Genomic DNA, 21,986 nt, shown 5'->3' on the forward strand with positions numbered 1-21,986 from the left:
TAATTTGAAATATGGAATTGACAACAATCAATAAGTCGGGTTAAAAAAATGAATTAATAGATTTGGTAGTAGAAATTGATAATTCATTTTATTGGGAATTTAATTTACGAATTTATTTATTCATTTTATTTTATTGAAAATATTTTATTTCAATAGGAATCTAATACCACACAAATCGATTATAATGGTAATAAAAATAAATTGAAACTAATACTCCCTCCGGTCTTATTTATAAGCATGAAAGAGAAGAAAAATCTTGGTCCTTTTTATAAGAATCAAATGAAAGTTTGAGCTATATTAATTATTTTTTTCCAATGATGCCCTTATTAATTCTAACTTGTAAAATGTGTCTCATTAATTATTATTTCTCTTTCCCACTTTCCAACACTAATAATAAAGGGTAATTTTGGAAGTTTATTTTGATTCAAGACATATTTAATGCATTTTATCTAGTTTAACTACATTTCTTAAACTATGTGAATTTTTTTTTTGCTGCTTATAAATAGGACCGGAGGGAGTATGTTCAAACTATTCTTACAGTAGAAAAGTTCATTAATTAAAATGAAAGTAATTAATTTCTATGCACTGACAGTGTAATTAAGTTTTACATAGTCATTCAAGCATATCCCTCCATTTTGTTATAACTCATAATTAATATTTAAAATATAAAATGGAAGGATGTGATTGAATAACTGTCAGCGTAAAAATTAATCTCTAACGAGAAAAGAGACATTCTTCTAATACGGTTTTTCTTTTCATAAATAAGCATTGTTTTAGATTATATTATAAAACATGGGCCTGGGCCAATTCTATATATATATATATTATATACATACAGAGAGAATATGGAGATAGATAAAAACTTGCATGAAAATAAAGTGCATGTGTGATTGAACCATAAATCTTTTCGTGTGTGTTTGTATTTGTGTGACTTTTAAGTTGAAACTTTCAACCCAATGAAACAAATACTTCAACTTTTTGTGCTTTTGAATGTGCACATAGTGGGTTAGAAGCAAATGAACTAAAATCCAAATGCACCCTCAATATGTTCAAACAATTCATATCAAGCCTGACGACCATTAACCATTGGCCCGAACCGAAGCTGAAAAACCGAGGTCTTTTTTGTCTATATGGGCGGTCAGGCTGAATCTCATACGGATGAATGAAAATGATTTTATACGAGTTGGTTCGATTGAAATTGATTTGGGCTTCACACCGACCGAAGTATCAATAAAAAAATAGAATTGGCCCAGGCCCATGTTTTATAATATAATCTAAAACAATGCTTATTTATGAAAAGAAAAACCGTATTAGAAGAATTAATCCACAACCATTCGATGCATAAAACACATTCAATAATCCACAAACATTCGATGCATAAAATACATTCTTATAGTTATACCAAAAAAAGTACATCTTACATTCCTCATTTAGTTCCACTATAGTAGATTCGACATCATTAATTTAGAAACGTTATTTATTAGTAAATAAAACAGACACACAGGCTCGATTTCAAATGTACAGAATATATACAGAAGTTGCCTCTCTATTTGGAGTTATTGAGCGTGATAGTGTGTTTTCACTTTGAGATCCGCAATTTTTATTTAATTTAATTCAAATAAAAGAAAGTTGAAATCAACTTAAATCACCAAAAAAGATTCCCAGCTTAGTTGGGGAGTTTGAGTAGTGTGTTGAGTTTGAAGTAAGACTAACAATTTGTTTGGTTCAAAAGAACGACAGAGAAGAGAGAAATAGAGTAGAAAGAGTAAGAAAAATAGAATACAAACAAGTAACATTCTAACAAGTCTAGGTGGTTAGTGGTTACATCAGTTAGGAACAAGGAATTCGTTATTTTTTTACCCAGATGCATAAGATAGCGATTAGACCATTATTTAATCGATTAGCGCTAAACTTTGTTTTCCCAAAATGAAATTTGTTCGAGTAATGATACATAACTTTCTCTCTCATCTCATTTCCACAATTTTTCTTTCTATCTCTCTCTACCATTTCTGTCACATCACATATCACTAATTTTTCACATATTTTTCTTCATATTTCATCAAGATGGAGGTGGAATAAAAGTATTAACACAACACTATTCAATTGGTTCAGGTTAATCAATTAAGCACTTGGTTAATAAATTAACTTCTTTTTTTCTTGGATTATGAAATTGGAAGTTTTCATTTGGTTAATGGATTAAACTGAAGGTTAATTGGTTACCATTTGATTCTGCTTCATACTGGAGCTTTTTAAAATTAAAAACAAGTTTCACAGTTCTCTCTTTTAGCTTTTTCAATAACATGTTCTCTCTTTATTTTTGAAGCCTATTTCATTTTAAGTAAGAGAAATTAATAAAAATCTAAGAGTGACTCATGCATATATGAATTCTAAAATTTAAAAAATATTACTATAATGCTTGAGTCTTCATGTAAACCCTTCTTCAAGTAATTGGTTGTCATAATCAAAATACTCCTGTCATAGTCAGGAGAGACCTCTTCTTACAACAAAGAGAAAAAGGTTTTGAAGACCAAGATTCTGAAGACAAGGGTCTAAAGACCAAAAAGGTTGTGAAGACAAATGTTATGAAGACCAGGTTATGAGAAACAAAGTTATGAGGAACGAACTAAGATTTGTCAGCTATATGTAAGCTCTCACCGTACTGGCGGGTAGGAAGATACGCAGCCCTTGATGAGCATTATGTAAGCCCACGCCAAACTTAAGAGACCTTGATTGCATTGATGAAGCTGGGGTTGAACTCGGGGCATCTTGATTGAGGGGTATATTCCCTAGTCCGTCAACGTGTGAGGGTACATAAACTGTTAGAAACATATATAAAGCAAAAATAAGAATACTTACAATATCCATTCAGTATTTTACAAGTTACAATAAGAATGTGGCAATCCAAATGGGCCATCAAAGGTATATATATAGTTCATGGAATGAAGACAGTTCTTGCTGAAGTATAATGCTGTGCAGATTGCTGAGCACATTATGGAGGCTTCAACTTAGTTGGAAGGAACAGGGTTGTCATTGGACCTGGATTTCACGGTTAAAATAATAAAAGTGATCATCAACTTTACAACATAAGCAGATTTTCAATGTGAAAATCGAATGATAAATCAGTAATGATCCTTTTCATGTATACAATGAGTAAAATAAATAAAAACAGACAATTACAACATTATAATGAGAGAAATCTAATCAGCATGTTTTTGTCTTATTTTGATAAAGATTCACAAATAACATATATTACAAAACAATCTTATCAATATAAAAAGTTGCACCACCTCATGCAAGAGTCTGTCGACCTTGAAGCATGGATCATATATACAATTAAAGCCTAAATCTATCTCGTGCCAAACTTCAATTTTCTCTTTCTTTCACACTCTAAACAAATGCAAGAATGAATTGATAGAAATATAATATAAAAATCATTCATATGTCTTCATCCAACTAGTTAAACTTTTGGGATAGTTAGTTCATAATGTAGTATTAGAGCCTCTAAGAGTAAGAGGTCTAGAGCTTATCTTATAAAAAGGTTGAATTTAAGTACAAAGGTGGAGGATTCTTAATTTCTCAAGGTTACTGAAAATTGTCAAATGCACCCCAAATGAACAAAAACTAACAATAATAATAATGAGTCAAAAAATTACCCTGAAGAATCTGTCATATATATTCATGCTCCAATTGATTGTGTTGTGCATTTTGCCCTTCAACATCAATGCAGTGAGCGCCAATTTCTATTTGTCCAGAGGCATTCTGGAGAACAGTGGTTTCTAGATGCCTAGGGTCAGAGTATTCCACAGTTTGTGTTTCTTCATTGCTCTGTAATCTCTGTGTTTCTTCATTGCTCTGTGATCCCTGTGTTTCTTCATTGCTCTGTGGCCTCCATCAGAGAGTTTCAGTTGTTAGTTTAGTGTCATGCATGATTAATGATCTAAACAGTACTATCCATTCTAAATCTTGAATCCTGTATCAAGCCTCAATAATTAATCAATTGTATATATCCATGATCCATCAATATATCTATTGCTTACTCTTCACATTCAAATTAGTATGAAGTGTTGAGTTCTAATTAACAATGAACATGTGGGGAAAAAAGAAAGAATTTGAGAACACAATTATCAGGTATGACACAGGAGTAGCAGCTTGCAAAGTGCAAACACACCAAGATAACAATTATTTACCATGTAATCCTAATATCAGTGTACATGTCAGATAGAATGTTGGACAAAGACCTATAGATGTATCAAGATAGAATTATGTAAACTACTCTCATATACCTGCACATTGGATATTGTCTGTGTTGAAGATTTAGCAGTAGTTAGTAGGGACAAGCGGCAGAGAGGGCAGGTACTGTGGCTGGAAAGCCAAAGATCAATGCAGCTCATGTGAAAGGTATGGCCACATGCCGGTATCTGTTGAAGTCTATCTTCTGCTTGGTAGTCCAAAAGGCACACTGAGCATCTGCAATAAAATATCTTATAGATGAGGAAGGCTTAAGAAAACAGAGATTTCAGTTCAAGCAAGATACGAAAGATAAAAACAACAGAAAAAATGAAGCCCAAAATCTGAGAGTATCAGCAAGATAGAAGTTGAAAAAAACAATTTAGAGATAATGCAATGTACTCTATCCAAGCAAGTTCTTAAAATATTTCCTGCCATCAGTTGGATGTCAACAAACAAGTACTATTAAAGAAGTTTTTTAGAGCCAGGCTTCTGCTTGCGAGAGAGGGATTTCCATAAGGTTAACTGCCAAGTACAAAACATAGTAACATTGTCCTGCCCTAAAGCATTTAACATCTACAACATTAACTCCTCTTGACACTTGACAGCATCAACTATCAAGAGAGAAAACAAAAAAAGATAAGGTGGCAAACACCTCTAAATTAGTATTCCCCTGGAGGTACCCTTTTCCCCTAAATTTGCTATGGAATAAGATTTCATTTTTGGCTCCACTGTCATCCTGACTACTTTCCCTCATGATTTTTTCAGCATTCAAGTGAGTTGCTATTTCAAATTCCTTGTATCTAGTTCCTCTAATACCTAGGTTCGCTTTGAGTCCAATTCCTACTATTGCCAAGTCAATTCCACCCACTCTTTGGTACTATTTCTTCAAAACTTTCTTCATTATCGGGGCCAAATCCAGCTCCCACTAAAATAATCCTTGATGAAACAAACCAATAGCTGATACCACTTGTATATGCATAATCAAGATTTTAAATTTCAGTCCGCAATCAGAATTTGGGCTGCGATATCAAGGTTTTTTCGAGTCTTTGTAACCGTAATTGTAGCCGAATCTGCCAACTTCCCGCGCTTTTAAAGAACTCGAAGCAAACACAACTGCCAGCGTAGCAGCAATTTAAAACCATGTGCATAATAAATGAAAGATGAATTAAAATACCCACGATTGCTTTTAGCTATATTTGGATATCCGTTGCCATGGGTGCAAAAAGATGTTCTTGTTACCATTCACTTCAAGATAAAAACTGAACGAAACTCTTGTTATAAATTGAGATAAAAGTCCCCGGTTCAGATTGCATTCAATTAATATCCTAACACACACTTTGTCATCAAATGTGAATATGGCTTAATTCCCTCTAAGAGCCAAGAGCCAAATCCACAAACATGGACTTTTATTCAATAGTAAAGTAAAGAGTGTTTAAAAGAAAGTCCCAAAAGAGCATGCTATTAGCATTGGTCTAACTCTAGAGTGCTAATAATTCAATTACATTGAGGAAAAGGAACAGGTAATGGCTATACAACTGAAATAATGAAAAGGGCAACCCAAATTACAACTGCACTGAACTTACTGTGTGTCATTGACGGAGAAGCTTTCCCTGTACACAATAATAGGCAGCATTTCTCTAAATTCTTTCTTCAACCCCAAACAAGCACCAGACTGCAAGAAACAATTGAAAAGCAAGATTTTTCATGTACCCAATTGATTAACAGAACCAAATGAGCATGAAATTGAAAATGGGGCATGATGAATTAGGATTATTACAGTGGAGATGTCATTGCCATTGTCATTGTCATCCTGTGAAACGGAGAGTGATGATCTCATTCTGAGAGAAGCCCAATCCACCCTTCGAGGACGAAGGTAGAAGACGTAGAAGAGGAAGAGGAGAATGAGAGTGAAGAAGATTGGAACGGAGAAGATGAAGGCTCGGTACAGCTTCAGTTCAGCTGAAGCAGCAGCATCAGATCTAGTTGAGCAACAACTGGAATCTGAGTCTGAGTATGATTCAGACATCACAGATTTCCCATGCAGGAACAACAACAACAACAACAAAAACCAATTCGATTCAGTTCTTAACTAACGATTGATTTCCACAAACAAACATCAAATTTATGAAGAACTTGGTGGGTGCTTTGTTTCTTTCTTGCGAGCCCTGGATTTGGCACCCCAGGGCTTAGAAATGGCACCCCACTTAAAAGTGGGGAAATACTATTATACCCCTCCGTGTTTTATTTCGGACTACCAATTTCCGAAGTATTTCGGATATATCGATTCCGATATGATTCGGATGGTAAAGTTCCGAACACTGTTACTATTAAATCCAAAACACGGGCTCATTTCTGATTTCATTCCGAAATCCTTCTTGAACTTCCATTTCCGAAGCCCTCCAAACCTTCACAGCCTTCATCGAGCTCGCCTTCATCAGAGCTCTCTCTTCATCATCTTCTTCGGAGCTCTCTTCTTCGTCATCTTCTTCGTCAACTGCAATAGAGGTAATCTTCGTCATCTTCTTGTTAGGGTTAGGGATTCGAATGGGTTTTAGGGATTCTTGAAATTAATTTGTGGATTTAGGGCTTTAGCGATTTGAAGATGTCTGATTGTTGGGTGAAATTGTTGGGTGAAATTGTTGGGTGAACTTGTTGGGTGAACTTGTTGGATAGAGTTTGAAGATGTCTGATTGAAGCTCTTGAAGAGTTTGAAATTGTTGGGTGAATTTGTGGATACAAAAGCTCTTGATGTTGGTTTACTGTAAATTAACTTGCTCATGTTCATGCAGAGCCAAGTGAGCATGCTTTCTGCCTTGATTGTGCCTTGATTGTGCCTTGATTGTGCTAGAAGTGATTCCCTGTGCTACCTGTAAGGATTTCTTATCTTCATATAGTAAAACAATGGACACTAGTGGCTTTTGTATGTTTTACTTTTATGCTTCATATAATAGGAAAGTCTGGTGCTTAAATATGTTGATTTTGGTGCTTAAATATGTTGATTTTGGACACTAGTGGCTTTTATACTTTTATGCTTCCTAAATATAATAGGAAAGTCTTCATATAACAGACACACACACATACTTTTATACTTTTATGCTTCATACTTTTATGAAAATTAACATGCTGATACAAGCAGCCAAAAGACAGGAGAGAAGGATGCTCAATAAAAATCCTTCTTGGAGAAGAATAGAGTGTCTTAGTCTAGCATACTGTAGCATTCAGTGTTACATTAGTTATTTCTAAGAACAAAATCTAGGGTACTTATACTCAGGGAGAAGACAGAAGTTAGTCTTGTTTGATCATATTTTCTTTAATTTTTAAGCATTAACAGCCTTGGATAATCACAATAGGGGAAAACTAAACTATCCTAAAGTCTGGTTCGGCTCACCAAAAAAAAACTATTTTAGTTCAAATAGATTTCAGATTAACTAACCAAATGATAGTATAATAACCCTGAACACAAACATAATTTACCACTGAATGGCTTTATCTGATTCAGTTCATGTATTTACCGATCAAGTACCAAACTGACTCATCTGTACCTAATTTACCAATCATATATACCTAATTTTGATACATCATTTTGGTTATCTGTAAGTATATATTTGATAGTTACTTGATACTAATTATAAGAACTGAAATGGAAAACATTTGATAGTTACTTGATACTAGTTATTTGATAGTTATTTGAAAACATTTTCACTAGTTGCACCAATGGATCAATTTCCAATTACATTAGGTCTGGAAGTATAAGTATAGACCATGCATGTATAAAGGTTCAACATCTTATAGGAGGTTAATTGTAGAATATACCAGTTTCCAACTTAACTTTTAAGCTGTATGTTATCAGAAGCCAAAATCCTTGTTGGGATCATGGAATTTGAAAAGGGTTACAAAGTTCATTCAAATATGTTAGCATGCATTGCCTTTTAAATCATCAAAAACCTAGGGGATATAATAAAGTTATGATGCCCAAGTTATTAAGTGCACTGTATGCGTGGGGCGCCATTGCACTAGCTACACTGTATGATGCACTTGGTCATGCCTCACGGAGGAAGACCAAGCAGATGAGCGGTTGTTCTTCCCTCCTGGTAGCTTGGGTGTTTGAGCACTTCCCACCCACCATTATTCAGCGGATTGAGGTCCCCGAGTACACGGAGGACCAGCCCAGAGCGTGCAGGTGGATGGAGTCACGGGCTGGGCATGCAGGACTGATGGAGAGGCGAGTTCTCTTCGATGAGATGACGGCAGAGGACGTCATATGGACACCATATGAGGAGCACAGGAGTCACAGAGAGCTGGACGTCCGAGCTTTATACTCAGGCTACATCCGGACTCCCATCCGGGCGGCCGTGCGACCTCATCTTCCTGAGCGTGTGATGCGGCAGTTTGGGTACGTGCAGCCTATCCCGCGACACCCATCTGTTGTGATGGGCATGAGTTCTGCTGCGGAGGTCGTTGATGCAGCATACCAGGATTATGAGCCACACTTGATTCCAGAGGGGGTCCCTAGTATAGTGGATGGAGCGGCAGTAGATGATTACCTGGACTGGTACACCGGTGTATCTCACCGGTTCATCATCCCGGATGAGAGTAGGGCCGATCTCAGTGCTGTGGTAAGTGTGAACTTAATTTTCTTTATGCATTTGTGGTTTTGTGTATGCGGTTTACTAACATGTATATTGATTTATTTTCATGCTTCTTTGCGTCGGGCCGTTGATTTGCTAGAGCAGGGACTTGAGGTCGACGACGGTCCCCCTAGAGATACACGCTCCCGCACTTTATTAGAGAAGTGCCTCACTGTCATCAGAGACTTGAGCAGGACCCAGGGCGTCACTTTCGTTGGTGTACGAGGAGGCAGAGGTCGAGGCAGAGGAGGAGGCGGAGATAGAGGAGGTGGCAGAGGCGGAGGCAGAGGTCGTAGGGGTAGGGTGGGTCGTAGGGGCAGGGGGCAGTGACATTATTATTATGTGTACTTTTATCGCACTATTAGTTTATACACGCTTTATTATCGGTCTGTACTTTTATCGCATTATTAGTTTGGATTTCACATTATCACGCTTTACTTGATTTGATTACATTTTTATCTCTTTTCAAATCAGGTAAAATAACAAACAAAATCCAATGGGAAGTGAAATAACGCACATAATCCAATTGAAGCAAAATAACGTACATAATTCAAGGGACGCAACATAGCCTACATAATCCAGGTCAAGGATTTTTTAAAGTTGCAAATAATTCAAAATTAGCCAAATAACATTAATCAATCTTCTGTAATGTCGGTGAATGTTTCAGATGGAGGTCCACAGTCACTCGAGAATACCTGTGAAAATTCACATAAACGAAAATTGAGATGTGTAAAAAACCACAGTCACTTTTATTTTAATTATATATGTGTAAAAAAGATTTCCATACCTTAACTATGTTGGGCAATGTTATGTTCAGGTAACAATTAGATTTTCTAGGAGAAAACACAGCTACCTAAAAGCAAAAAAGGAAGAAATAATGTTCAACTTGTCTAAAGAAGTAGAAACAATAGTCAAGTCGGTTAGAAATAATAAACCTTCTGGATAAGCATAACAGATCCAACATTTATGTCCTTCGCGAATTCGCTTTCAGTGAAAACCTTGTGATGGACACTAGCACCGACAGTGCCCGTAGGATCCTGAAACTCAAACCCATATGGCATTGACAGAGGACATTTAAATACCATGACATTGATGAAAAAGAACGCGGAAGATGGAAATACCTTCAGGGTAACTGACACATCGCCGAATCCGTTTGGCGTGCATGATTTGATAACTGCGACGATGAGATCGACCCTTTCTAGATGGTGAGTGATTGAACCCAGAGGAGTTGCAGATCCGCCTAATTGCAGGGCTGAAAGCCAAGCATTGGAGTGAAAATCGGGATCAGTGTCGTGACCGTCTTCGACGACGCGCCTAACAAATTGTTGGGTTGGAATGAGGTGTCCGTCGGTGGTGGAGCTGCGTTGAATCATGGCGGCCTGGACAACACCAGCAGGGCCGGGAATGAGAGGACGAGAACTTGCAGAAGATTTGCCTCGGAGTTTGCAAGGGCGGATGAAGGTGGGCAAATCTTGTTCCATTTTGATTTTGAAGGTTTCGTTGAAAGAATGAAAGGAGAGGATGAATACAAGAAAGCTTAAATCAAGCAAATTTATAGATGAAGGAGTAATGGGGTTGGTTGTGGTTGGTTGAGAGTAATGAGGTTGGTTGTGGTTGGTTGTGGATAGTGATGGAGAGACTTAAAATTAAAATGAGAAAAAAAATTAACGTTCGGATCCCCAGATTCTGAAGTTGTTCGGATCCTATAAATCCGAACTGACTCGGAAACTAAATGTCGAAGATTGTTTAAACTTGGGGGTGCCAAATTTAAGTATATGACACGGAAATGGAAAGGAGTCGTCCGAAACATTTCGGACTCCGTAGTTCCGAACTATTGTTTTCGGACTAGAGCCTTCCGAATGGTGAAAACAAATGGGGTGGCATTTTACCTGACTCTAATAATACGGACGTTAGCCTTCCGAAGTACTTCGGAAACCAAAGTTCCGAAATTTGCTTAACCAGTTAAAATGACAGTACCAGAAACAATGCAGGCAGAATCACAAGTTCTCATAACCAGCTACATTGCAGGGCAGAAACAGATAAAATGCACATGAGAAACAGTTTAATACTACATCATAATACTTTGAACTTCTAATTAGTGGTACATATGTCATTGCTACAAAGTAACAAACATCAATCCTAGTCTCAATCTTCTCCAAGGTCTATAAAGACATTCTCTTGAGGACCACCCGTAGGATCAATCCAAGCATTCAATTCTGCCGTAAATGTAGCCAAACGCGCCGCATACGGGAAGATCCATTGGTCGGTGGGTTCTTTGGCCAAAAACGGCCATTGGGGAGCTATTGTTGGCATAGGATGTCCCGGCTTAAGCTTGAGCTACATTTGAGAGTATAGCAATAAAGTTAGATAAGAACAAAGTGGCTGAGTACAAAGTATACTAATTTAACGTGACAAGCGAGTGTAAGGTACTTCATAAAAGTTATACCTGAACAAAGTGGTTGGTGACGTGACCAACTGCTATAACGGGATGTACTTCCGGTGGGGCGCCTCCTCTCAATGGCAGATAAGTGTAACAACCTTTTAGTGAAATGGAGATGAAGACAACTTGCAACCTCGTAGCAATGAGGTACCCCATCTCCGGTAGAGACATCCACTTGTCTTCCGTTGCAATTGTACCAATCGGAAGGATGAGACGATTTTGTAGAGACTGAACCCTCTCATAACCAAATATGTTGCTATAGTAAGCGGTATTCTCTGAGAGTTCTACAAGCAACTCTTCCCTAATCAAAGGCCAACCGTCTTGACCTATGTCGGGTCTGAACAATGCAGCAACTGATCTATAACCACAATTACCATCTGCAATAACATCTATGACTTTTTCTATATATTGATGGAAGAAAGATGGCAAATCATCCAAGTATATGTTGGTGGAGGACTGCTTGCTCTTCTTAGACTTCTTGCTTCGAGGACAAGAGACTTTGTTAGGTGTTGGCTTGAGGCTATTGTTAACATGTTCCCAATAACAAGGATCACGTTGTAAGGATGGTTTTTGTTGACTAGGTGGTTTACTCTCCATAGCCTTGGACGAGCGCTTGGGCTTTATCTTCACTTGAGGAGGACACAATGAACTACTAGAAGGACAATAGAGCTCCTTTACCTTCCTCCTTAGCATACTTTGGCCCGCAACATCCAAAGTGTTGAAATAAGCGGTCAAGCCATCAATCTCTGACTTGAGGTCTCCTTGGTTTGAGGCTTGACTCCCAATGGGTACATGGTCCCAACCAAGTATCTTCCAGAAAGTATGGATTGCCTCATACGAAATTCTATCATAACTATGAAGTGCACACGCACAAGGAAGCCCATGGGTAACTTGGAATGCGCATCCACAACCATCACGCATCACTCTGTTCTGTTCATCTTCCATGAGTTGCATGGCCTTTCTGGACACAAATCCCCTGATATTTGTATACATGGGCGACTTGAAACGATGTTCTACAAGGTTGATACTGCGCTCAAATGATGCCTTGATTTCATTGTGTCGTACAGTGGTCAACCTATCCACTGCATCCCACGAGGCGCACAAGTCACCTCTGCCGTCTTTCAGCATCCTCTTCAAGGTTGAGTGTGCACTTTCAGCCCTGCATACAAAAGATCATACTCTATCAATTTCTGGTAATAAAGCAAGACTATGAAATGAAAGATCACAAAAGATCACAACCAATAAAGTGTGCATTGTACCTGTTACTCGTTGTAGTTCCAAAATGCAACACAGAATTGGTCCACGCACTCACAAATTTCTCCTTGTGCTTTAACCATGTAGTAGAAATGTAGGATATGAAATCTAGGAAGTCCTTACACATGACACACATTTCCTTCCATTCCTCATCAAATTGTTCCACTGTTTCAGCATAAATCAGGCATTTCCAGTTCTCCATCACTGAAAGGGCAAAATCATCCGTGCCAATCAACACTTTGCACTTTGCCTCCACATTCTTGTTTATGTGGAACCGGCATAATAAATTGGTACAATTGGGAAGACATTGCTTAACAGCACTCAGTAAAGCCAAATCTCTGTCAGTCACAATCACTTGAGGTAATCTGGCATCATCGGCAATAAGAGACTTCATGCACTCCAAGGCCCAAACACAGTCAATTGTGTGCTCCCTAACTATGTAGCAAAATGCTATGGAGAAAGTCAACCCCGTAGAAGTGAGACCAACCATTTCAAGCAAGGGGATCTGATATCTGTTTGTCTTGTACGTGCAATCCATGATGACCACATGAGGGAATGTGTTGAAGAGTCTGACCGCATCAGGATGAGCCCAAAAGAGATCCCTAATCTCACTTGAATCAGCTTGTTGCCTTTCAAAGTGAACATACTTGGCTTCTACCAACTTCTTCATCAAATGTTGCATTTCTGTCAATGGTCCCCTCTCCTCTTTTTTAAACCTTTTGTTGCAACTGTAAACTTGAGTGATTGTAGTCAAGTTACTTGGATTGTTTTCCTTCAATGCCGCTAGTATTTGTCTCGGTGGAGTCCAAGTACTAGTCATGGTGCCCACAAGCCCCTTCTCTTCCTCTGTTAGTCGACCAACGTAGGGGTGGCCAACTAGTGATTTAGCTGGTTCATGGTTGTGTTTACCATCCATCACTTTCAGCCACCACATTCTATCACCCTTCATAGGTCGTCCTTTGAGATTAAACTTACAATCAGTCTTTTGTGATGCGGTCTTTTTGTACTTGAATGTATTCGGGTCCTTGTATGGCCTGTAAATACCATGCTTCGCACACTTAATAGTAACAAATACCTTTCCTCCACTTATAGCATAGTCAGACCTTGCAATCACCAACACATAACCATTCGCCTTTCCAACATTCTTAGCCCATTGTTCAAGCTCATCACGAGTATCAAATATTTGTTCAATGATAACATATTGCTTTAGAAATAAAACATCCTACCAACCATCACTAATTATTCAATGATCATCACATCATTTTCCAAATACATAGTAGTATTTTCCAACAATAATTATTCAATGAATACCTGGTCAGTTGTAAATAAATGTGTGGCGTCCACGCTTATACGAGGGGGCACCCACGGAATGATATTGCTAGGAGGCTCAACATTCCCAGAACCGCATGCGGCATCGCATGCGGCATCAACCAGTAAATCTTCTTCATATAGGTACGGTTCAGTCATTCAGCCTGCATGTAACAAACTGCAACTGGTTAACTACTTCGTACATTGTGATTCCGAACCGATTCGGATATAGACAATCCGAACTCGTTTGGATACAGACAATCCGTATCAAGCTCGACAACATCAGAATACAAGCAAACAATGATGGTGCAAAACGAACTTCCAACAAACAACAATGAAATGTAACTACAATGATAAGTAAAGCAGGATATGAAGGGGGAGAGAAATGAAACTTACCAGAAGGAACTTGGTAGCAAGGTGGAACTTGGAAGGAGATGGTGGTTGAGGGTGGAGCAAGTGGAACTTGGAAGGAGATGGTGGTGAGGGGGAGGAAAACAAACGTGGAGGAAGAAGAGGAAGAGTGGTGGTGGTGGAGTTTTTTGAATCTGATTGTAATGGGGGGGGGGTGGTGATGGGGTTGGTGGTGGATGAGTAATGGTGATGAAGTTGGTGGTGGAGGAGTAATGGTGCTCAAAAGGTGGCAGTGTGCGACAGGTTTTCGGATTCAACGAATCCGAAGTATTTCGGATTGTACGTTTCCGAATTATGTCTGTCATTTAAGTGTCAGATTCAACAAGGTATTATTCGAAACTTTGGATTCCGAAGTGTTACGGATACTCTGTGTCCGAAAGGGTAGTTCTGGCATTTTTTAAAAAATTTGGGGTGCCATTTCTAAGCCCTGGGGTGCCAAATCCAGGGCTCCTTTCTTGCATTGGATATGGACAAATGTAAAATAAATAATTGAGATGGGTATGAGAGCAACGGATACTCTTACTATCATGGTTATTAAAACCGGTCCGGACCGGCCGGTCCGACCAATTAAACTGGGAACCGGATTGTATGCTGGTCCAAAACATATAAAAAACCTGGCAGATGAAAAACCGGTGGAAAATCGGTAAAACCGGCGGTCTGCCGGTTGAGAACAGTTCATTTGTTCGACAACGTGAACAGTTGTGGTTAACGCGAGTGAAAACATGAACGGTGACTAAGAACCCAGAAAAGGCAAACTAGTGAGGATTCCGTATTGGGGAGTGTGATTCGATTTGAGAAATGGTATGCATTTGCAACAATAAACATACACAAAGAAAACCCACTTCACATGTGAAACAGAGACAACAAGATGATGAGGAAGGATGAAGGAGGCGGTCCATTCTTTTTTCTACGCGTATGAGGAAGTAGAAGAGTAAAAGCCTAAAAGAGTAAAAGCAGTGTTATAAAACTCGGACCGGACCGGCCGGTTGAATCGGGAACCGGACCCTTGACCGGTCCGAGCCATTAAATGGATCGACCATGCAATTCAACCGGTATGAACCGGCCGGTTCAGGGAATAAACCGGCGACTCGGCCGGTTTTAATGGACCGGTCTGTTTTTTTTTCTTCTGTTTTTGCGTTTTTTTTGTCAAAACTGTTTTTAATGTTCAAACTGTAATTAATTTACATTCAATGTTAATTATTTGGTCAAATGATATTCAATTGAGAGTTATTTAAAAAAATTGTCATAGCCAGGACTTGAACACAGGACCTAGAGGGAGGAAAGCTAATCCAAATTGCCACTACACCACTTTGCTTCTTGTTAAGAAGAATGCATATTATTTTATATATATGATATACTAAGGTTATATTTTAAATTATTATAATTTTTTAATATAAACCGAGTCAAGCAATCGAACCAATGACCCCAGTGGCGGAGCCAGGATTTTTATGTAGCCTGGGCAAGTCTAACCGCCCAACCTGACATCTGATTCAAGGTTTTAAATTGCGGTTGCGGGCATTGCGGCTGTTGCGGCGTGAATAGACTGTTGGAATGACAAATACGTTTCATTCTCAATTAAACACCTAACTTAAACATATAGGTATAGTCTATAGTTACCAGCTGGTTCGCCATATGCTCCAATACGTGGTACGAGTATGGGTATGCGATACACGACTTGTAACGTAATTAGTACGAAAGAGGCATACCGAGTCAGTTTTATATATAATTTGATTTAAACTTAAACTTTACTTTAAAAATTCAAAGATGGTGTATAACAAAGGGATACTAGAGAGAGTCTTATCACATTAAAAAAATTATATACTTGAGAAAAGTTCAAACTAATATCACATTTTATCAATATTAAATATATCAAACCAAATGATGATATTAGTAGTTTCTAAATTTAGTGGAACTAAATTAATGAATAACATTTGAATTGGTTGAATATAATGTATGAACGTATGCTATTAAGATATTTTTTTTAATTTAAGTCCATTGAATTAATTATTGAAGATGTTGAAAAAAAAGTGATAATTGATAAAAAGAAAAGAAAGACACATGGGTCAAAGGGGGGAATGCCAGATAACCCCCAATTAGCAAACACACGCACACAGATAAGAAAAATGAAACACACATGGATTCTTGCGGAATTGAAGCCTCTGCTTTCATTTTGATTACCTCTGTTTTCATTTTAGGTGGAAAAGGTGATTATTGGGAAATCAGAAAAATGAAAACGGGAGAGAAAGAGACACCCATACAGATCCAATTCACAAGTCCCCTTTCTCATCTTCTCATCTCTTCTTCCCATCTTGACCATAAACAAGAGACTGAAAGAGAACAGAAGTTTTTTTGCCCAGGTTGGGTGGGTAAAAAACTCAGTTTTTATCCTTGCGGCCCAAATAAAGAAATAAAAATTTGCCATGGAGCCTGGGCAAGTGCCCAGGCAAGCCGGGTGCTAGATCCGCCTATGAATGACCCAGTGGTTGAACCATTAACTCATTGACCAGTGCCTCGACCGAGTCGATCATCGGTCTGAGTATGATAACACTGAGTAAAAGGCATTTTTAGGTTTTCTTTTTTAAACTAATTCAAAGTTGCACACAGTGCTAAATTTGCGTGGCCAATTCTGAATTGGTGGCACACTGCACGATACCTTTATATGTTGGAATGGATATTAATTGAATTTCATTCAATTCCCATTAAAATGTTTGAACATTTTATTTACTAGAAAATTGTTTTGACTTTTTCTTTATTAGTTTCCAAAAAAAGACTTCTTTGTTATAAATATACCTTTAACATTATATATTTATTTTAAATAATATTAATGCGGTAATACCGGTTGAACCTCGGTTCAATTACGGTTAAATCAAAGAACCGTGAACCGATACCCTCACCGGTTTGATCACCAGTCCGGTTTTAATAACATTGCTTATTATAGAGATTAATTTATGCATATTAAATAGGGTTAAATAAGGTTTTAGTCCCGGTAAAATGTGGTCGAATTGGAATTGGTCCCTATAAAAGAAATTTATAGAAAGAATTTCCAACGTTATTGAAATATATGAAAATAGTCTCTGTTGTTGATGACTCTTGGTAAGCGCTGGCGTGGCGTATAAAAGTTAAAATCGACAATGGCACGTGTAAGCTTGGACTCGTAAGCTTGTGCGGCAATTCCAATAAACGAGCCACTATTGCGACGATTTAAAATCCGCACTAGAGAAAAATTGTTTTGGTGGTCCAAACGAGCCACTATTGCACAAAAACACCAATAATGCAAAAAAAAAAAGGACAAGGAGACCCAAGTGAAGAAGAGCAAAAAGTCATGGCCCAACAAAGCATAGTTCTAATTACCAAGTTTCTTCTACATAACATAATATCATTCCTAACCTTTATTTAATCTCCATGAAAATTTAAGAGCAAAAAGCAATTTGTAAACAAATCTCAAAGAAAAAAAAGCAGATTGAAGAAAACATAATATGTGATAAAAAAGCATGTAAGTTTGTTTAAAGCCATAATATTAAACTTCTAAACTTATATTTCCCCAAACTCAAAAGCTAGAATGCCAAATTCATGCTGCATAAAATCTTCATTGGTTTGTAATATATGTGCATACTAGGAAGACTGACCGATACAAGGAAAACTAGTCTTCCAAGCTAGGAGTGACATTAATCCCCATGAAAGGAAGACTCGTCTTCCAAGCTGACTCGAGGTGAGAGGCACAAACGCCCACAATTTGTATCGGCTTGTGTGGAATTAGGACGTGAATTGGTGGTTATAAGTCTAATAATTGTTATAGTCAATCAGTCAAATTCTCCCGATAAATAAAAAAGAGTTATTTGTGCAAACAAACAAATTATAAAACAACATATAAATTTTCTGAATTATTTTGTTTATTTTCCTAAAAATATTTGATGTAAATTTGTTTCACAAAAATTTTCCAAAGAAAATTTAACAGCTCTGGTAATTTTTTCTGCAAATTTAAAATTCACATGAAAATCTTAAAATTTGTAAAAAAAAAAAAATTCAAAAATGTTACAGGAAAAATCTATATGAAAGAAGCAATTATATTTTTCATCAGTGAATGTTTCTCATGTCTCCATTATTGTTGTCTTGACCAACCAATCTACAATACAAGACATGGGGCTTAAACACACATGCATGATGATCAGCTTCAACAGTTCTACTACTACTAGTAACTGAGGGACCTTAGTGGTTCAAGTAGTAGGTCCCAATCTTGAATCATAAGTGAGTAATTAGTAGCACCTATAAAATGACAATAGTTGGTGTGAATTTTCAACATTGACAATGACATAGGTCATTTTGTCTTCATATAATAATATAGCCAAGATGGAAATTATGTACGGGGGAACTGTACAGGATTGTTAGCTTTGATTGGTAATATTTATTTATCAATGCACCGACATCTTATTTCCTTCTGACGCGTGTTAGTTTTCACTTTCCAGCATAACTAAAAGGACTAAAATCGACAGATGAATCTACCTCAAATATTTGCTTTGTTTTGTCGCTCCATTCTAGCATATCTAGATAATAAATTTAGCTCCACCAAATCAGAGCTCTAACAAATAATGGAACAATTGGTGTTAGTGTTAATAGATGTTAGCATTCACTTCAAGTAAAAAAAAAAATTAAAATTGTTCTTATGAATTGAGATAAGTGTTTTCACGTTAATTAAGTATCTAAACACACACAAATAATTCAATACGAGTTTTTACTCTCACAAAAAATAAAAACATAACACATGCAAAACTAATGGAAAAGCATGTTATGTTAAGATCACATTTTTTGTGTGACATGTGTGTTTTCTATGGGAGAATATTATGTTCTACCGAGAACAACCATATCATACTTTAGTGGAATTAGTTTTTTTAGCTCAACAAAGTTGGTTTCTTACGATTTTTTCTTACGACTTTTACTATAAAATTTCCTACGAAAGTGATCAAAAAGTTTAATTAACTTTAACAAATCTTCGAGCATCTTTTTCCTATGAAGTTTCTTTTGAAGGAAAACCCGCAAGAAATATGTAAAGATAAACCAAGTACTGAGTGGATATCTAGGGATGTTGCGTTTTTTTATTAGCAAATGAATTTCATAAATAGGAGTACAATGAGTATTCCACCCATGGTATTAACAAAGAAACATAAAAAAACCAAACCAACTAATAACCAGCACCTAATTACACAAGGAAAAAACCAGCACAAATACTAACAGTAAGGGAACACTTGCTACTAGCACCTACTAGAAAACTAAGGGAATAAGGACTCTTCAACACTTTGTTGACTTGGTATTAGGATCCCTTCAAATTCGATCCCAGAAAAAACCAAACCATCTTGGGATGTCGCGTGCTACACAATGTCTATTTATCGAGACTTTGTTTCGCTTAACATGGATCTTAACTAATTGAGATTGGCATGAGTGGAGTTTGTATGGAAAATGATGGGAGAATAAAAGATGAAGAACTCATTTGAATATCTGTTATAAAGTGCGAAAATGAAAAATAACACATTCTGAGTCATTTTTGGTAGAAGGGGAAACTATATAGTTGAATAATAATTCATTCACACATACACTTTATGAGAGAGATCCCCACACGAGAGGGAAATGAGAGATATGAAATGGTGCAATAGAAAAAAGGAGATAAGAAAGAAAAGTAAATGAAATTGAGATAATAAAGAAGTGGAGTGGAATTGAATCACAACTCAAACTTGTGAACACTTGTTAACTTTTTGTTGATTGAGTGTGTATTAGGATGTGTTATTTTCTATTTTAATACTTTTTTATATAACCAAACAACACCTCTTAATCTACTGTTTTTTTCTTTCTTTCTGAATTTCAGACAACGTCCATGCTTTTTTGTAGCACGATAAGAAACAACTATAAATTTATATTTGAGTTTGGCATAGTATGATTAGGATTAATAATATTTAGTCTCAAAATATCATAAAGATAAATTGCACTCTCCAATAATTGATCCCTGGACCTTTTCTTCCCCAACTCATATATCTCCAGCTCTTACCTCTGAACTATCATTTGGAGGCATTTAGTCTCAAGATATATGCTAGGTTTAAATACATATTGACAATAAGCATGTTGCTATTCGTACAAACAGATGTCTAATTTGTGCACTCATTTTGCTCACTTTGATACAAAAGGTGTATATTGTAATGAGAATTTGTTAATATTGAGTGGATTTGATATCCAAACACAAATATAATGAACTTCCACAATGTACAAAATCATAAAATTCTTTCATTCATAATTTGGAGTACAATCAAAGCACCAAATTCTGTTTTTCCATTTTACATTCATACAATCTTTTCTTGGCCATAGCATTGTAAATAAAGGTTTGAAATGAGTAGCCAAAAGTAATCATTGCCAGCACATGTAAACTGCATTATTGACCGTATCAAGGCTAACTCAACTCTTATTTAGCAGAAACTGAATATAGAAGCTATGCGTTTTAGAAATGAGTGTTTCCTGCAGGAGGGTACCCTGGGTGACCACCATATGGTGGCTTCCCATATGGAGGATTCTCAACAGGAGGCTTGTATACTGGTGGCTTCTCTACTGGTGGTTTGTAAACTGGCGGCTTCTCAACTGGGGGCTTGTAAATTGGTGGCTTCTCAACTGGAGGCTTGTAAACTGGTGGCTTCTCAACTGGAGGCTTGTAAACTGGAGGTTTCTCAACTGGGGGCTTATAAACCGGTGGCTTCTCTACTGGGGGCTTGTACACTGGTGGCTTGTAAACTGGGGGCTTGTACACCGGTGGCTTGTAAACTGGGGGCTTGTAAACCGGTGGCTTCTCAACTGGAGGCTTGTAAACTGGTGGCTTCTCTACGGGGGGCTTGTACACTGGTGGCTTCTCAACTGGTGGCTTGTAAACTGGTGGCTTTTCAACTGGGGGCTTGTAAACTGGTGGCTTCTCAACTGGGGGCTTGTACACAGGTGGCTTCTCAACTGGGGGCTTGTACACTGGTGGCTTCTCAACTGGGGGCTTGTACACCGGTGGCTTGTAAACCGGGGGCTTGTAAACTGGGGGCTTCTCCGCCGGGGGCTTGTAAACTGGGGGTTTCTCAACTGGGGGCTTGTACACTGGTGGCTTCTCCACCGGAGGTTTGTAAACAGGTGGCTTCTCAACTGGGGGCTTGTACACGGGTGGCTTCTCAACTGGAGGCTTGTACACCGGTGGCTTCTCTACTGGGGGCTTGTACACTGGTGGTTTCTCAACTGGGGGCTTGTAAACTGGGGGCTTCTCTACCGGGGGCTTGTAAACTGGGGGTTTCTCAACTGGGGGCTTGTACACTGGTGGCTTCTCCACCGGAGGTTTGTAAACTGGGGGCTTCTCAACCGGGGGTTTGTACACTGGTGGCTTCTCTACCGGAGGTTTGTAAACTGGGGGCTTCTCAACTGGGGGCTTGTACACTGGGGGTTTCTCAACAGGAGGTTTGTACACTGGAGGCTTCTCTACTGGGGGTTTGTACACTGGTGGTTTCTCCACTGGGGGCTTGTACACCGGTGGCTTTTCGACCGGGGGTTTGTAGACGGGTGGTTTCTCAACTGGGGGCTTGTAAATAGGAGGAGTATACTCAGGGGGTTTCTCATAGTTGGCAAACCCTTGAGGGGTGAGAGCCAGAGCTACAAGGAGCAGCACTAGAGAGCGTAAGGTAGCCATGTCACTCATTTGAGTTGGAGTAAAA

At 37.9% G+C, this 21,986-nt stretch overlaps 6 protein-coding genes across 7 annotated transcripts; 1 reads left to right on the forward strand and 5 right to left on the reverse strand.

Moving 5' to 3' along the window:
• Positions 1-2,423: 2,423 nt before the first annotated feature.
• LOC130749384 (RING-H2 finger protein ATL7-like) lies at positions 2,424-6,405 on the reverse strand. 2 transcript variants are annotated; one of them, XM_057602729.1, is made up of 5 exons: positions 6,008-6,405; positions 5,814-5,902; positions 4,284-4,467; positions 3,654-3,879; positions 2,424-3,036 (listed from the first exon to the last, which is right to left on the reverse strand). In XM_057602729.1, exons 1-4 carry the CDS (start codon positions 6,254-6,256, stop codon positions 3,667-3,669), a joined length of 735 nt encoding a protein of 244 aa, XP_057458712.1. In that variant the 5' UTR covers positions 6,257-6,405; the 3' UTR covers positions 2,424-3,036; positions 3,654-3,666. The 2 variants fall into 2 exon arrangements, with proteins under 2 accessions (XP_057458712.1, XP_057458713.1); XM_057602730.1 differs by lacking the exon at positions 2,424-3,036 and having other exon boundaries at positions 3,737-3,886.
• A 1,793-nt stretch (positions 6,406-8,198) lies between these two features.
• LOC130743470 (protein MAIN-LIKE 1-like) lies at positions 8,199-9,341 on the forward strand. The gene is made up of 2 exons (XM_057595722.1): positions 8,199-8,846; positions 9,333-9,341. Exons 1-2 carry the CDS (start codon positions 8,199-8,201, stop codon positions 9,339-9,341), a joined length of 657 nt encoding a protein of 218 aa, XP_057451705.1.
• Positions 9,342-9,493: 152 nt separating this feature from the next.
• Positions 9,494-10,339, reverse strand: LOC130743471 (uncharacterized). Its single transcript, XM_057595723.1, has 4 exons — positions 9,980-10,339; positions 9,794-9,895; positions 9,646-9,711; positions 9,494-9,553 (listed from the first exon to the last, which is right to left on the reverse strand). The coding sequence occupies exons 1-4, from the start codon at positions 10,337-10,339 to the stop codon at positions 9,494-9,496; spliced, it is 588 nt and encodes a 195-aa protein (XP_057451706.1).
• A 651-nt stretch (positions 10,340-10,990) lies between these two features.
• On the reverse strand, positions 10,991-11,935 carry LOC130748889 (uncharacterized). Its single transcript, XM_057602143.1, has 2 exons — positions 11,305-11,935; positions 10,991-11,195 (listed from the first exon to the last, which is right to left on the reverse strand). Exons 1-2 carry the CDS (start codon positions 11,893-11,895, stop codon positions 11,004-11,006), a joined length of 783 nt encoding a protein of 260 aa, XP_057458126.1. The 5' UTR covers positions 11,896-11,935; the 3' UTR covers positions 10,991-11,003.
• LOC130743473 (protein FAR1-RELATED SEQUENCE 5-like) lies at positions 11,919-13,827 on the reverse strand. The gene is made up of 4 exons (XM_057595724.1): positions 13,810-13,827; positions 12,558-13,756; positions 11,969-12,457; positions 11,919-11,922 (listed from the first exon to the last, which is right to left on the reverse strand). The coding sequence occupies exons 1-4, from the start codon at positions 13,825-13,827 to the stop codon at positions 11,919-11,921; spliced, it is 1,710 nt and encodes a 569-aa protein (XP_057451707.1).
• Positions 13,828-20,518: 6,691 nt separating this feature from the next.
• LOC130743021 (repetitive proline-rich cell wall protein 2) lies at positions 20,519-21,986 on the reverse strand. Its single transcript, XM_057595131.1, has one exon. The coding sequence runs from the start codon at positions 21,968-21,970 to the stop codon at positions 20,750-20,752; it is 1,221 nt and encodes a 406-aa protein (XP_057451114.1). The 5' UTR covers positions 21,971-21,986; the 3' UTR covers positions 20,519-20,749.

Source organism: Lotus japonicus, chromosome 3 (genome assembly GCF_012489685.1).
Source record: "Lotus japonicus ecotype B-129 chromosome 3, LjGifu_v1.2".
Taxonomy (NCBI): domain Eukaryota; kingdom Viridiplantae; phylum Streptophyta; class Magnoliopsida; order Fabales; family Fabaceae; genus Lotus; species Lotus japonicus.